The sequence below is a fragment of the Festucalex cinctus genome, chromosome 12 (assembly GCF_051991245.1).
Source record: "Festucalex cinctus isolate MCC-2025b chromosome 12, RoL_Fcin_1.0, whole genome shotgun sequence".
Classification (NCBI taxonomy): domain Eukaryota; kingdom Metazoa; phylum Chordata; class Actinopteri; order Syngnathiformes; family Syngnathidae; genus Festucalex; species Festucalex cinctus.
The window spans coordinates 4,157,801-4,174,573 of NC_135422.1; the positions used below are offsets into that span (position 1 = coordinate 4,157,801).

Genomic DNA, 16,773 nt, shown 5'->3' on the forward strand with positions numbered 1-16,773 from the left:
TTTCTTATCCTGCACGGAAACTTGATGCTCCTGTCTGAAGATTCTGACTTAGTGAGTGCTTGGCAAAACAGACAGCGGCACATGTTTTTGTGTTTGGTTCTAGAGTGAAGCAGCAGGAGAAGATGGCCAACTACTGCAAAACCATATTTGGTAATGCCCTGCTGACAGAGCCTTTGGACAAATACCCTGTAAGTGCTCCAATGCTGCACCACGGCAGTTGTATATCAGTTAAGCATTTTTTATGGCAGTGCATTAGTTGGACATCAGCTGTACCCGGTGGTGGGGCCATGCGTTTACTTCCTGGGCACTCAGTTGGGAATTACCCAAATTTAATCCACCTCTTATCACCACCACGATAGAAACCATCAGGAGCATATAAAAATGCTGAGTCACTAATAATTGCCAAATTCACTTCAGTGGATACATTTGTCAGTCATCAATGAATCAGTAATAGTATATCTATTTTTAATTATGTGTGCATAACCTTCATTTGCTATTTATGTAATTAAGTTTATAGTAGTTAAAGTCAAGAAAAAAGGGGTTTGATTTTTGTAAACAGGTGCCCGTGCGTTCGACGTAAAAACAGGCACATCTTCATTTTGGTGCTGGGGTAAGTCTAGATGACATGTTTGGGAACACATTGCACCTCTCTGAGTGTTCAGATGGAAATAAATAAATAAATAAATAAATACAACTGGCAACGCGTGGGACAAGCCCTCTGAAATCAAGAATAAAAAGTATATTTCTGTTTTTGTTTTTCAACAATTAGCATTAGAATATAATGAAGTTTCATCATTATTTACATATCTATTTAGAATTCTGAGTAAAAGAGCTTTTTTGAACATGGCCCTGGTTGATCTCTTATACTCTGCTACCACCTGCTGGCCCTTTGTGTAATAACTACCATGTCTTCAACCGTTCTTTGCAGTTGAGAGGCTGCATCAAAGCCTTCTATATGCTCTAGCATGAAAAAAACAACAACGTGTAAATACGTCTTTGGGACACTTAAAACATTAAAACGTATTTATACGTTTTTGTCTGCAAATGAGTATTACTAGAACCCTCCGACTGCCAATGTTTGAAACAAAGTGAAAATAAACATGGATTCTGAAATGCCGCACCCAAAAGTGCTCAAATCCCAAAACCACTCTCAAAGATTTTGGTTCAGCATGAGCCACCGATATCGAATTCCTCTTGTATCATGTACTCGTCTTTGTATCAAATATTAAGCTGAAGCCAGGCCAGCAGATCCCAAGTCCATCTGAGCTCCTGGGCAAGATTTTGATCAAGAACAAGAAAGGAAGCCATGAGAACGCAAACCAGACAACCAAGAAGAGCAGCGCAGCATCCAGTGAGCAGATGACACCCGTGGGACAAAACACTGACCCACTTTCCGAAGATCCTGTCCACTCCGCCAATCTGGAGAACCAGGGTGACCAAGACTGATCCCGCAAAACCAATTAAATCTCTCCCCCGTCTTGCTTGGATGCAACCCAACATGTTTATGATGATGATTTGATCAGACGGCGATAATGCTGTGGAAGACGAGGACCAGGACGACACGGAAGAACAGGATGAAGAAAAAATGAAGACCTGCGACGAGGTAGGGGATTTTTGACGACGTGACCAGCCTGTTGCTCAGGAAAGGGATCACCCTTGTCTTGCGGGAAAATATCCGTTTAATTTCCTGTCAATCTGTCATAGGGCACAGCTGGACAGGAAGTCACAGCATACGAGGCGATGTCATCGTTGGTCAACTACATCCAGCCAAACAAATTCATCTCTTTTGACAATGCTAGGAGTACGTTTTCTTCTTGAAAGAAAACAAATTCTGGGATATGCTTTGGGCGTTAACTGATAAACAAAATTTGCTCACCACTTTTCAGAGAAAAACAAAAGTTATGTCATCTCATCTTTTGTGGAGACTAAAGGGGAAGCTATGATTGCCAAGACTGCCGTTGAATTTGTTGAGTATCTTTTCGTGTTGCAAAAGATGCACAGTAACACAAAACATGGCGAGCTTTACACACAAAAAAAAAAAAAAAAACACCAAACAAATATGAAATGAATTCCGTCATTCCTTAACACTCATCACCGTCAGATATAATAAAAGACAAATGAGCAGGATTTACCCTAAAGGAACAAGAATGGACTCATCCAATTTCAGCCCACAGCCCTTTTGGAACGTTGGCTGCCAGATGGTGGCGCTAAACTATCAGACAACGGGTAAGAAAAAGCCACAGGCTTCTCAGTCACATAACTTTCATATTCATATTTCTTGTCTTCCACCACAGCAGGTCAGTGTTGCAACTTCTCAACACTCTCTGTGTGCCTTTTCAGACTTCCCCATGCAGCTGAACATGGCTCTGTTCGAATTCAACGGGAGGACGGGCTACCTACTCAAGCACGACGTGCTGCGGCGTGGTGACAAGATGTTCGACCCTTTCCGCGACAGGATCGACACCGTGGTGGCAATCACGCTGACCATTAAGGCGGGTTTACAGCCTCACAAAGCACTCAGGGCATTACTATTATTTATTTTTATTTTTTTATGCTGAAGCATTCCTACATATGTTATTGTTATTTTTATTCTTCACACGTTTTTTTTTTTGCCGCGTAACAACTCCCACATAATACTTCCAATTTGCATTGTTCAAATTTCAACTAGTTGTAAAAAATTCACGCCTTCCGGGGTATATATTGTCTGATTCCACATTACTAACAGTATTTGCACAATTTAACATTTAATAAAAACTTTTCCCCATTCATTTTCATTGGGACAGACATTGAACTTTTTCCAAGTATCACTTTCCACGTGGCACAGTTGGTAAAGCACATTGTCCAGTAAGCAGGAGGTTATAATTTCATAATTTATCTCTCAATTGGCTTCATAAACATTCCACATGCATTCAAATCTTAGCATTCAGCTTTCAGCATTCCCACGCAATTTCTCCAGAAATTGCACTTAGTCTAGTTATTATTATTATTTTTATTATTATTATTATTGTTATTATTATTATTATTATTATTATTATCATTATTATTATTGTGGAAGTATTTTTTTTACATTTTACTATATTTCAGCAGAGTTCAAATTAAAATTGCATAATATATCACAGTCAAGGTTATTATTATGAAAACTTATTGGAAAAAAAAAATAATGAAATAAATTTTAAAAAATACTTTTAAAAATGGGGGGGGAAATAACAGAAACACCATTTTATGTTCATAGAACTAAAACAAACTAAAATAAAAGCAAAAATGTCCTTTGTTTTCGTCTTTGTCATTTATTATTAGGGATGTTCACCGGTGCCGACACAAAATACTGATGTCTAATTTGTTTGCTTGCTCCACAAGCTATATAAACCAATAATATGCCAAGTGTCTTTTTATTCTGGGGTGTCAAATTGCTATTGAACTGCCCATGCGTCCATTTCTCCTCACCAGATCTATTCCGGACAGTTTCTGTCTGACAAGAGCGTCAAAACCGGAGTTGAGGTGGAGATCGTTGGGCTGCCAGGTGACCCTAAGAAGAAATATCGCACCAAGTGGTCCACCACCCCCAACTCGATTAACCCAGTGTGGAATGAGGAGCCTTTTGTTTTTGACAAGGTGCGTGCCACTTCACCAGACATGTTCGTGCGTGTTGAATGTAATTGTGATGCTTGCGTTGTCATGATTAGAATATCCAATGTTGTTGATAGATTCTCCTCCCAGAAATGGCCTCTCTGAGAATGGCGGCCTATGAGGAAAATGGCAAATTCCTCGGACATCGGATCATTCCCCTTGACGCCATTCAGTCAGGTCAAAGAATCTCATGAAAATCTGCATATTGATTCACATTCAACCAAAACAGAAGCGGGGCGCTCAAGGCCGCGGGATTTTTTGCCAACTTGTTGCTGAGGGCCGTAGCTGCCTTTTAACGCAATTTTGTGCCTGCAGGCTTCCATCACATCTGCCTGCGCAGTGAAAGCAACATGCCGCTCACTCTGCCGGCACTCTTTGTGTACATTGAGGTCAAGGACTACATTCCTGCTGCTTTTGCAGGTGGAGTTTGTTTTTAATTATTTATTTTTGCTCTTGCTTTAAAATTAATTTGATTGCAGTGGCAGAAGGGGTTAGTTTGATTCAGTCAAAGCGCCTTCATTTTCCTCACCGCTAACCCAATGTTTATGTCTCAGATTTCACAGATGCCTTATTCAACCCTACAAAGGGCACAGAGAGGACGACGCGGACCCCAAAAGAGGTGCTTATAGAGTTCATAGAGTATTCCTAGAAAATCATTCTCGCAAATGGATCTACACAGTCTTGGATTTTTCAATGTATTTGAAAATGTTGTCATTTTAAACCTTGAAGGAACAAAGACAACATGAAAATAAACACAATGTGTTACCCCAAACGTGTCCAATTGACACGGTCTGCAACCCTATTGAATGATTTTAGGCTGTTTAATTCCAGAAGTGTGGGACTGACAATGTGGGCGAAATATTTTTCAATGCCGAGTATGTCCAGACGTATTTGCAAATATGTTCGTACATACTTACGAGTATGTTTGAACTTATTTGCTAGTATGTTCGAATGCACTTGTAGGCTAAATGCATGTGCAACTCAATACCCCATTGCATTATGGGAAAAAATGATGAACCAAAATCGTGCACTGCAGACAATGAATTGTAAATATTATGAATAAATATTGTTTTTATTTAATTTTTGAATATATAGTTATAATGTGGAGAAAATCCTTTAAAAAAAAAAAACTTTTGTTTTTCCCATTCACATATGCACACGAGTAATACCCCAAAGACGTATTTATACATTGATCTTTTTTTTTTTTATGCTAGAGCATACAGAAGGCTTTGATGCAGCCTCTCAACTGAAGAGAAAGGTTGAAGCAATGGTAGTAATTACAAAAAACGGCCAGCAGGTGGCAGCAGATTATAAAAGATCAACCAGGGCCATGTTGCAACAAGCTCTTTTTTTTTTGCCAGTGTTTTCACCAGGAATGTGAATAATGATGAATCTTAGATATATTCTAATGCTAATTGCTGCAAAACGGAAACAGACAAAAATATTTTTTTTTCCTGATGAAAGACGAGACTCTAATCTTTCTCGAACACAATATTGTGTGAGCCTTGCAAAATCAGTCAAAATCCAGTCAAACAGCCGGTAAAAATGGCTGGCAGTGAATGAGTTAATAAAGTCTGACGATGTCCAAGTGGCCCTTGAATCGTTCGATAAACTGGTGTTTAGCATATCTGGCCCACTCATCAGTTTTTCAGATTCTGTGACATTACTTTTTGTACCCTTACAGTCATCCTCAGACTACATTTCTCCTTATGAGCTGCCTTTTGTGGCCCAAAATGAAGTGAGAACAGCAAAGGAACCAGCAGGTAATGCTCCTTGTAAAGGAAATATCGCCACTTATTTTTCAAAAAGATATCTGATCACTGCTGTGTCTCCAGTGGAGGTGTCTTCGGAACCAAATCCATCCAGACTCGAGGTCAGTGAATCGCCATCCCATGTTGCTTCACCTGAAGCGACCGATAAAGACGCTGAAGAAGACAACGCGTCAGGCACGCCGCAACCCGAAGACCTTCCTCCGGTTGCTGAACCGGAAAGTTCTATATCCGAGACACTTCCTGGGGAAGAGATCGTCCCCGAGGACGATGCCGTACAGCCCGAAACGACCACCAAAGACATCATCGAGGAGTCAAGCAGTGACTCTATAAACTCCGAGCTAATTTCAAATGATGAACTCGCCGGGGAGGAGGTTCAAGGAGAGCCCGGTTCATTAAGTGCATCACCGGAATGTGCAGCGTCAGATAAATCATCTGCAGCTTGCACTGAAGGCAAGTGCTTTTATACGCTTCTGGCAATTCAATTGAAGTAAACAGAATGTGTTAACTTTTTTTTTTTTTTTTATAAAACCATTGTGTCCTCTGCCGACAATAAAAGCGCCGCCTGCTTTTGCTGTAGAAACATCCACCGTGACGACTGCAGAACTCACACAGCACAAGAGCTACCTGAAGGTCGTCAAGCGTCAGGAGAAAGAGACGAAAGAAGTGGAAAAGAAGTATCAGAGAAAAACGGAGGATGTGCGCCAGAAATATTCAGATGCTTTCAAGGCCTGCAAGAAGAAGGTCTCGCTGAAGAAAAAAGAGTGAGGGGATTCATTTTGTGTTGCTTTTCTTGAAGGCCATTGCTGGCACTCTCCAATGAAATTTGACAGCATAGCTTTAAAAGTTGTTTTGGTCTATGTAGAAAATATAGGATAAAAAAAAAAAAATGAAAATGCACATAAAAAGATTGCCTATGGATGCCACAAGAGGCCAATAAAGCACTACTTTTCTATTAGACATGGCTATGGCCTGAGTAATGAAGCTAGTTAACCCCCTTCAACATAGTTCCTTGAAACCAAGATGGCGCCCAAAGAACTACTTTTATACTCGACACGGCTTTGGCCTGAGTACAAAAACAACAAATAGGAAAAATTTCAGCCAATAGCAGGTTCCAAAAAACTGTGATTATAAGTAAATTTGCGAAAACATTATATGGAGATGACTGGCCAATAATTCTCAATTAATTCTTTTTTTGTAGCAGAGATTCAAATACCGGTACATTCTATGCAGCCCCACTAGTCTAAGTTACTACGGAATATGTTTCTACAGCACACAGTGTAATTAGGATGGAGATGTGTTCAATTCGCTTCCCACTGTGCAGCACATCCCTGGTCGGAGGAGGAAGCATGTCGGAGTGCAGCCCCAAAACAGCGCAGGAGCACAAGCAAAAGCTGCAGGCCGAACTAAACGCTCTGTGGATGGAGAAGTGTCAGCAGCTAAGGAGGAAGAAAGAGCAGTGTGCCACAGAGGTTTGTATTTATTCACTGAGACGCTATAGGTGGGCTTTTTGTGTGTGTTACCAAGTTGGTTGTTGCCAAGAATCGTGGGAGAATCCCAAATTGTCCATAGACATTGTACAGTCCTAATGAATTAAATAATAATGCATATATTTCTGGAGACTTGGGTCAAGTTGTATTTTACAATGGTGCAGAATTTCACACGTTACTTCATATTAAAGATTCGATAGCTCTTAATATGAAAAGAAAAATTAACTGAGCTGTTACCAGCGTCTTACAAATGCAATTATGCCGTCTAGTGGCAGATAAATAACCTCAACACAAATCAATATCTCACTCATTTTTATTTTTTTTAACAGTACAGTAGATCTATTTAATTGTAACTAAATTGTATAAATTATTATAAAAGATGCAGCCATATCTTTCCACTCTCATGTTAACAAGAGTATGAAAACTTAAAAAAAAAAGTTTTTAATGTACATTTAGAATGTATATAAAATTTGAGATTAATTGTAAATTAACTATTGAACTTGTGATTAATTACGATAGATTTTTTATTTATAGTTAAAAAATGAATAAAAGTATCACAATATTGCCTAGTATCAACATTGGTTACTTTTTAAATGTACCTACAAATTAAGAGTTTAAATTGTCTGAGATGCATTATTTTGACACTACTGTGCTTTTATTATTTGAGGTGCCGTTTTCTACGCTACATAAGGTTGATAGTTGTTTCTAATCTTTCCCTTGTTGAGCAAAAATAGGGTCAGTGCCGCTCATAAGATGTACGCACGTACACCTCCTCATATCTACAACTGAGATGATGTTACTTTCTTGCTGCGATGTCCTAGAGACTGGCTAAACTGCTGGAGGTGGCCAATGAGAGGCACAGCATTGAACTGAAGACCTTGGAAAGGTGCGTCCTCACCGACAACACATTTGGGACCTGCTGAGATTATTTAATCTGTGTGTTGGGATTATAGACTCCCTGTGTCGTTAATGTGTGAGGTGGAGGTGATGTGAGGTGAAACAGCTGACGTCTTGTAATGAGAAAACCTCGAACAATGAATGAATCGCCCCGTGGTTCCTTCGCTCACCTTTCGCCAGCTTATTGCATTACGGGCGTGTGTATTTGTGTCCGCGTGTGTACGTGTGTGTCCCGCGTCCCCAGATGGCATACGGTTATCGCGGGATAACTATTATCTAGGGGGGTGTTTAAACAGCAGCGTTCAGCTGCGCTCGTCTCGCTCGCCGCGTTGACACTATAACGACACGCTGAAGCTTTCCTTTCACTCGAAAGAAAAGCTCACGTCACCAACAAACGGCAGCAAAAGGTTGTTTATGGGGTCATTTTTCATTTCGACAAATATAATCACAGTGTGATCGTTGCTTCCTTTGGCTTGTTTGCAGTGAAATCAAAGAGAGCAAAAAGAAGAGCAAAGGTTCCCCTCAGAAAGCCAAGTGAGTTTTAGAACCTTTAAAAAAAGATGAAGTAATCAGCGCATGGCTAAAACAGAAATAGATTTGGGAGGACATTTAAGATGTAACAATAATTGTCTTCTCAGGCTGAGAAAAGCGACAAGTAGAGAAATGTTGGATGAGCCTGATCAAGCTGAAAGTATGGTAAGTCAAACTGAAAATATTGTCACTTTTGAATTCTCCAGAAAAAAAAAAAAAAGCTTTTCTGTTATTGTAGACGCCGATATCTTAATAAAATTTTGTGCTTTTGACATGTGTTGCCATGGCCTTCTTCCAGAAAATGCTTTTTGGTCACTGTCAGGGTTACCTGTTTGACAGCTATGAACTCATTTGCTCCCAATAACGTGTAAATACGTTTTTTTTTAAATGTTCTAAGTGTCCCAAAGACGTATTTATATGTTTGTTTTTTTGGTTTTATGCTAGAGCATACAGAAGGCTTTGATGCAGCTTCTCAACTGCAAAGAACGGTTGCAGAAATGGTAGTTATTACACAAATGGCCAGCAGGTGGCAACAGAGCAAAGGAGATCAACCAGGGCCATGTAGAAAAAAAGCTAAATTACTTACAATTTTGAATAGATTTGTGAAAACTGATTAAACTTAGCTCTCTTCTAATGCTAATTGCTGCAAAACGGAAACAGATAGAAACACACTTTTTTTTCCTGATGAAAGAAGAGACTTTAATCTTTCTTTTCATAGGTTCCATGTTTTTATAGCAATTAAACACAATATTTTGCGGGCCTTGCAAAATCAGTCAAAATCCAGTAAAACAGCCGGGAGCGAACGGGATTGCGAAATGTGAACATGGCGGCGAGTGAATGAGTTAAACACGACACCAAAAGGAGAGAAGACACTCAGTTCAGGGCTCGCGAGGAGAGAGGAGAGGAACTGACTGACACAATTCACTCCTGCACTCTCTGAAGATTCCTCTCCTCACCCTCTCTATTTATTTGATTTTCCACGCCCCTCGTTACATGGGTGTTCCAACCCTTAAAATGCTAATTCAAAACATAGTTGGAACACACTTGGTCTATGTGTTGTGCATGTGAGTGGAAGATTGCTGAGTACGTGTGGTCAAGTTTGCAATCATTTCTTAACAGAAAACAGGCGACCTCAGCAGACTGGCTCTAACCATTCTGCTGCGTTAGATGTTCTGCTTCTTGTGCTTCTTGAGTCAGGCTATGTGAATGTGAGTGGGAGCGGAGTAAAACATTCTTAGTTGCAGCAAATATATGATAAGATAACATATATGGCTAGGCTATGTGAATGTGAGTGCAAAGCATTCTTCATTGCAAGCAGAAGCAGTTCTTCATTGCAGCAAATGTATGATAACTTATTATTTGCAATTATTCCTACAGTCACAGATGTTTAAAATGGTTTCTTTCTTTATTATACTGAATTTTAACGCCATAGAAAAGCTAATTGACGTAATGTGTTCTCTATTCAACGGCCTTTAAAAGAAACACGGATCATGCGGACATGTGTGTCTGCAACGAATGTGACAGCTCACTCATCTTCATCTAACACATATAATAGTAACTATGGTAACAACAAGGCAAGATGGTCTTGTGATTTGAAGCAAGGAAAAAATAAATAAAAATCACTCTCCGCATGTCGTCCTCACACACATCTGCAAACGTGCTTCAACAAGTTGTTTACCGATACACGTACAGTTCGTACCAGTTCGTCTTTCTGACCGCATGCCCGCTCGGTCCATTACTCAGAGGCTGTTTACCCAAAGATGTCGAATCCGCGTGTGGCCTGTGACTCACCTCTCATGGCTCTCCTCCGTTGGCTCATCAAGATTCAGTCAGACATTTTAGGTTCCAACTTAACTCAGGTCGAGCGGCTCATTTTGACCACTTGAATCGGCGTCAGCTCATTAATTACGTCGGCTTCTTATAACAAAATAAGATGTTTAATCGGCAGCGGTGCAGTATTGACGAGCTGCGTGCAAATAGAGCTTCGTAAATAACCACTTTAAATGTATTGATCCTCATGCGCAGGTTTCATCCCAGGGGTGCATTTCTCTCCAGATTGACACACACATAGGCCTACTCCAGCTATGTGAGAGACAGCCGAGACCACACTGTAAACAAACAAACAAATCCTAAAATATCTGAATTTTTATGTTTATTTTATTTTACAGATTGTTCCTATATTTTTAAAATATTATTTAATTTTCCTGCGATTGGCTGGCAACCAGTTCAGGGTGTACCCCGCCTACTGCCCGAAGCCAGCTGGGATAGGCTCCAGCACCCCCACGACCCTTGTGAGGAGCAAGCGGTTAATAAAATGGATGGATATTTAATTTTCAAAAATACACTGATCTTATATACTGAATGTAAAATAACATGAAATCACTAATTTTGAAAACACAATAGTTTTGGTCTTTTACTAAAAAAAAATAAACATATTAGAAATACATATTTTTATTGTGAAAATATGTTCACAAATTCATCTTAATTGCACAAATATTTGTTATTTAAGGGAATAAATTGTAAAATGCAACTAAAACTGTGGGAAAAGGAAAAAAAAATAATAATTACTGAGAAATTAAACAGTAAAAATCTGTAATTTTATGATAAATTCTTCATAAAATGACATGCGTTTTTTTGTTGTTGTTTTTTTAATAACTCCAATTACTTTAATTTCAAAGATCTAGAATAGCATTCAGTGACATTGTATTAACATTATGTCAATCACACTTTTGTCATAGCCATTCAAACGCTAAGTGTTTTGTCACACCAGAACGAGAACTACTTCCTGCTTCCGTGTCTAAGAATCATGGGATATGTAGTACTACTAGCCAAATACAGCACTGGCACAAGGTAAACGAGCCAGCCAACTTCTAACAGCTGTCGTGACAGTGCAAAAAAGGTTGGGTATGGTTAGCGCAGAGCTAGCATTTAGCATTAGCTGAAGTTAAAACACAACAACCGGTCACCAGATTGACTAGTGATTAAATTTGTTATAAATTGTTCCTAGTAAGAATGTATTGTATCCTGTACTTCATTTTTAACAAAATTATATCTCTGGTTTATAATTTTGAAGATTTGGTAACGTTACATTGTTGACATGTTGTGTTTACAGTCTTGTGAGTACAGCAAGCAGCAAGAGAGCCTGATGATGAAACAGGCGACCACACTGGAGGAGATCAAAGCTCTCACTAATCAGGTACATGCTGACCTGATTTTGTAACCTTTTGCGCAGCTCAAGCTCATGCTCTCTATCACCTCCTTTTGTATTTTTCATTTTCTCTCACAAAAACCCACTCATCTAAAATTGATTGCTTCACACCGCGTGAGCATGCTTCATCTCAACCTCGGTGACAACCGGTGAGGTTTCTTTCCTCATCGTGAAACCTCATGACAAATATGGATTTCCTGTCCAAACTTGGTTATTGATAACAGTCGGATCAGTCATCAGTGAGCTGCTGTATGACACATTTGGATTCAGCGACCCGATCCCTCGGCTCGAAATGATGTCAGAGTTTTGTTTTGAAATGTGAAATTACAAGTTGGGGAAGAAAAAAAAAGAAAAGAAAAAAAGCAAGTGTTGGATAGCTTCAGACAATGACGACAGTGTGAAGGCCAGATGGAGAGCACTTCGCACCAGGACTGGTGTTTTGGAAATTGAGAGATTAATTCAAATGAGGATAAGTAGATGAAGAGCAAACAAAAAAAACAAAAAAACAAACAGTTTTCTTCAAGGCTGAATCTATAGAATATTGGACCACGTAGGGCTACTAATTAGATTCCAAGGAGGTATTATTGTCTCTTTTTTTTTTTAAAGTCTGACTATGATTTGACTTAGACTTAGACTTGACTTTATTGATCCCTTTGGTATGGCTCCCTCTGGGAAATTTACATTTGCCACCTATATTCTACAAATTTGATATCTGTTCTAAATGTACAATAAAATATTTTCTTCTAAGTTTCATACTCATATTAACATAAAAGTGGGTTGGTTTTTTTAAACTAATAGAAATATGGCTGCATTTTTTAGTCACTGATACAGTAATTTCATAACAATTCATGAAATGGAGTTAAAATTCAAAATATGTACTGTAAAAAAAACAAAAAACGAGTGTGATATTGATTTGTGTTGATGTCATTTGTCTGCCACTAGATGGCATAATTGCATTTGTAAGATGATGAGTGCATTAAAAAAAAAAAAAAAAAACGCGCCATTAACGGAACTTTAAATTAACTCAAAATTATAATAGCACATGTGTAAGGACTCGGGCTTTGGAGTCGAAAGGTCACAGGTTTGACTCATACTGTATAAAAAAAAATTAAAAATGTAAAAATGTCAACTAGTTGTTGGCGAGATTGCTCGTCTGCTTGGTTGCTGAGGTCAATGGGCCCTCACTTTAGCAATTAGTGACAGTTGACTAGTGGACTAATTGGTTCAAAAAACCTACTGTATCTACAGTACAGTATAGGCATTAAAAAATAATAATTAAAAAAAACACTTCACACTATTTGAATGTGCTGCAGCTGCTCTTTCCTGTCAGTGAACAAAATGAGTGCAGTATTTCGTACGAGTTGGCTGTCTTCACGTGACGTCTGCTAACGAAGAGAACGCATATAAAAGCGGGTTCGGACTTATGACTTCATTCTTTATGAATGAACCTGGGAGATTGAAGAACCAACCACGGTAAGAAATGAAGGGCTTTTTTATTTATCTAAGGGTTTGAAATAAAGTTGAATGTGTCAGCATAAAACTATATGAAAAAATGATTATATCAGCACCCAGAGGAGATTATGCCTTTTTAGTGTAACCTTTAACCTCCATCTGTGTGTCTGTAGCTTAATCAGGAGGCCCTGAAGGAGCACCAAGACAAAACGAGGTCTCTGCCAGCGGAGGTGATGGAGGCCGTTAACGCCTGCGTGGGCGCCCACTTCCCTGAACTCGTCGACGAGGCGGCCGCCAATAAAGCGGAAGGGTCAAACATTTACGGAGACGTGTTTTTAGGCTAGATGAATCCTTCACTTCAGCTCTGTCATTAGACTGGAGTTTTATTACACAAGCGCAGTCAGATGAAATTTTTATGTGTAAGAAACATGTTTAGATGAAGAAATACTGTGCAAAAAGTAGCTTTAGTTACTTTACTGATTACTTTCTTTATAAAGGAACTAAATTAGATTATAAATTACTTTAAGAGTTACATTTATCAGATAATGACCACTCTGCTTAAAGGTGAGCTGTGATTGGTTACCTGAGCCCTTGTGATGTCGTTTTCATGGGCTAAATAAGTGAAGTATCGCTTTTTTAACAGTGACGTTTAAGAGCAAAGTTTGTTTTTGACTACAAAAATAAAATAAAGGTGGTAACCTTATTGACTTAACATACTGTTTTAATTAAAAAAAAAGAATACTGTCAGGATTCGAGATAAGTTTGCTATTTCATTGTTTATTATTTATTTTACATGCTCTCCGTTAATTTTATTTTATTTATTTTTTAATAAAAAGACAGTCTTTCTAGATTTGCACCTACCAAAAATGCATTCTAAAATAAAAGCCGCCTTATTTTTATTTTCCATTCATTTTTAACAATGAATGCTGTCGTGTCAAAATTGTTTTAATTAAAAAAAAAAAAAAAGAATGTTGTCATGTCAGAACTTAACATTTATAATGTATATTGTTTATAACAGTTACATTTAGGGACCTCCTGCACTTTTTGACATCGTGTTATTGAAGCTGTTGACTCAACAAACCATCAAATATTTTTTTTCAGCTTGACACAAACTCAAAATAGTGACTGGACTTGCATTTTGAAAACGTGAATAGATCCCTTTTCTCTTCCTGTTTATGAACACATGAAAGTCTCAAAATGATGATGTCACACCCTCAGCTGTGATGCTAATTTGACTCCTCCCGAAGTGCAACACCAGAGTTTCCCTTTCTTAAGTGTTCTATCATATACTGTACAGTTTAATCAGCAATTGGACTGCACACAAAGAGCAATTTTTACACTGTAATATCTATGACACCTTATGATTGCTTTACAACGCTCCAACAGTGCAAAGTCCCCAACTACAACTGATAGTCGAACTTTACAGTAGAGGGAGCTGCTCTAAAAACCAACCAGTACAAAAGACACGTGCCATTTGTTCCCACTCAATCACAGCTTCATACACGGTCCATTAAAATAAAGACGCACGAAACAAATGTCCTCATCAGTGAGAGCCACTTACTTCTTCAAGTGTTGACACGCACCAGCATGCATTTATTAATGAACGCAGATTTCTCTCTGACTCACCGCCCAAAGCAATCTGGCTACTTCGCTCACTTCCTGTTTTTTTTTTGGTTTTTTTCACTCCTCTGTATGCTCATCTTCTTCTCAATCAACCGAATTGGCTGTCATTTAAAATTGGATCAAAGATGAGCTCGACACAGCTCGTGTCTGAAAGTTCCGCCACCTCGTGCACAGCACAGATGAACTGTGAGTTTCTCCAGTGTGAAATGGCGCGAGGAGGAGATCAAACCAGGCGACGCTTGGCCGCACTGACACTGGAAGGCAGCCAAAAAACGAAGAAGCTAGTTTTCCCCCCACAAGAATATGAATTATAGAGGAGTTCCAAAAGCAGATGCTCGGAATACTTAACTCAAACTGACTCAACGAGAATAGCATTGTATGCAAATTTAGAAATGATTTGAACTGGATGAATTAATACTCTAAGGAAGCTTTAGCAAGAAGGCCATAATGCATCAAAATAAATAGGAATTACATCAAGCCCACCTCATAATGATTTGCAACAAATAAAGTCGATCTGAAACAACTAAAGCATATCGGGTATTGATTTAAGCGAGGTATTGTATTGACATTACAATTTCCATCACCAGTTGTATATTTAGGTGACTCTATAGAACATCATCAACAAATCAGCTCTACATGCCTTAATTTGTCACTGTTAGGGGAACTGCAGAAAAAATATGTTACATTGAATGTGCCACTTAACTCTTTCCCTCCCAGCCATTTTCACAGAAGCAATCCCGTTCGCTCCCGGCTGTTTTACTGGATTTTGACTGGTTTTGCAAGGCCCACAGAATATTGTGTTCTATTTCTATAAAGGCATGGAACCTATCAAAAGAAAGATTAAAGTCTCTTCTTTCATCAGGAAAAAAAAGTATGTTTCTATCTGTTTCCGTTTTGCAACAATTAGCATTAGAAGAGAGCTAAGTTTCATCAGTTTTCACAAATCTATTTAAAATTGTAATTTACCTTTTTCCTACATGGCCCTGGTTGATCTCCTTTGCTCTGCTGCCACCTGCTGGCCGTTTGTGTAATAACTACCATTTCTGCAACCGTTCTTTGCAGTTGAGCGGCTGCATCAAAGTCTTCTGTATGCTCTAGCATCAAAACAAACAAAAAAAACATATAAATACGTCTTTGGGATACTTAGAACATAAAAAACAACTTATTTACACGTTATTGGGAGCAAATGAGTTAAAGAGGCACATGCTAATAAACAAAAATGAAAGAGGACGAGGGTTTCTTGTATTTATTTTCTCACCATTGTAACATTTCATTCTGAGAGCAGTAATGTTAGCATGTTAGCAAGTTCCGTTTACGTCACCTGTGTCATATGTTGGATCGTTGGAAAATATTGTCAGCATCTTCCTTGTAACTCCATATAATTATTGCTGAGTACACGTGTGGTCAAGTTTGCAATCATTTCTTAACAGAAATCAGGCGGCCTCGGCAGACTGGCTCTAACCATTCTGCTGCGTGAGACGTTCTGGTTCTTGTGCTTCTTGAGTCATCTTCTGTTAAGATTTATAGCTCGGCTACGTGAATGTGAGTGTGGAGCAGAGCAAAGCATTCTTCATTGCAGAGAATGTATGATAACTTATATTTACAATTATTCCTACGAAAAACAAAAAATATATATGGAGAAATGCTAATGCTATATCAGCAACAATTTATGTTTAAAAAAAAAAAAAAATAGAATTATAGAAGGTTTTCTGAAATGTATTTTCCAGTGTTTAATAAATCCGCGCCATGGGTTTTACTTTTCCAATTGAAGTACAGAAATAAATGAACTTTTCTATTAATTTATTGAAATAAAAGATGAAATTACATAACAAACCTCAAGTGCAAATTTTTCTTTGGCTCACAGAAAAAACATTAACGGGACCAATCCTGCACGGAGTTGGAAACGGCATCTTTTGTCTCTTGCTCTTCTCTGCACAATGTTGCGATTCGCCTCGCAAAGTGTAACACCAGGATGGGGGCCAAAAAAAAAAAAAAAAAAAAGACACGCTTGTTTGTTATATAATCACGCATGACATGACTGTGAAGTAGCGTTGTATTTGTTCCTCTTGTGTGCTGTGTGAGGAGCCACACGAGGTGGGGAAGTCATGCTCTTGAGTCCATCTCGCCATGAAGAGGATGCCATCTTGGATGAATACTAAGCAGCGCCCACACCTCC

The 16,773-nt window shown here is 38.7% G+C and overlaps 1 protein-coding gene across 2 annotated transcripts in view; it reads left to right on the forward strand.

Moving 5' to 3' along the window:
• plcb2 (phospholipase C, beta 2) overlaps positions 1-16,270 on the forward strand; it is a 24,272-nt gene extending 8,002 nt beyond the window's left edge. The window contains exons 13-32 of one of the 2 annotated variants that reach the window (XM_077539436.1): positions 104-188; positions 1,231-1,432; positions 1,524-1,603; positions 1,705-1,801; positions 1,887-1,971; positions 2,102-2,226; positions 2,341-2,492; positions 3,448-3,612; positions 3,705-3,804; positions 3,943-4,047; positions 4,182-4,246; positions 5,312-5,390; positions 5,463-5,849; positions 5,977-6,160; positions 6,721-6,868; positions 7,708-7,772; positions 8,267-8,317; positions 8,422-8,479; positions 11,427-11,510; positions 13,148-16,270. In XM_077539436.1, coding sequence (XP_077395562.1) covers positions 104-188; positions 1,231-1,432; positions 1,524-1,603; positions 1,705-1,801; positions 1,887-1,971; positions 2,102-2,226; positions 2,341-2,492; positions 3,448-3,612; positions 3,705-3,804; positions 3,943-4,047; positions 4,182-4,246; positions 5,312-5,390; positions 5,463-5,849; positions 5,977-6,160; positions 6,721-6,868; positions 7,708-7,772; positions 8,267-8,317; positions 8,422-8,479; positions 11,427-11,510; positions 13,148-13,318 — 2,488 coding nt within the window. In that variant the 3' untranslated portion in view covers positions 13,319-16,270. Of the gene's footprint in view, positions 1-103; positions 189-1,230; positions 1,433-1,523; positions 1,604-1,704; positions 1,802-1,886; positions 1,972-2,101; positions 2,227-2,340; positions 2,493-3,447; positions 3,613-3,704; positions 3,805-3,942; positions 4,048-4,181; positions 4,247-5,311; positions 5,391-5,462; positions 5,850-5,955; positions 6,161-6,720; positions 6,869-7,707; positions 7,773-8,266; positions 8,318-8,421; positions 8,480-11,426; positions 11,511-13,147 lie in introns of both variants that reach the window. The other variant, XM_077539437.1, reaches the window with a different exon arrangement.
• Positions 16,271-16,773: the final 503 nt, after the last annotated feature.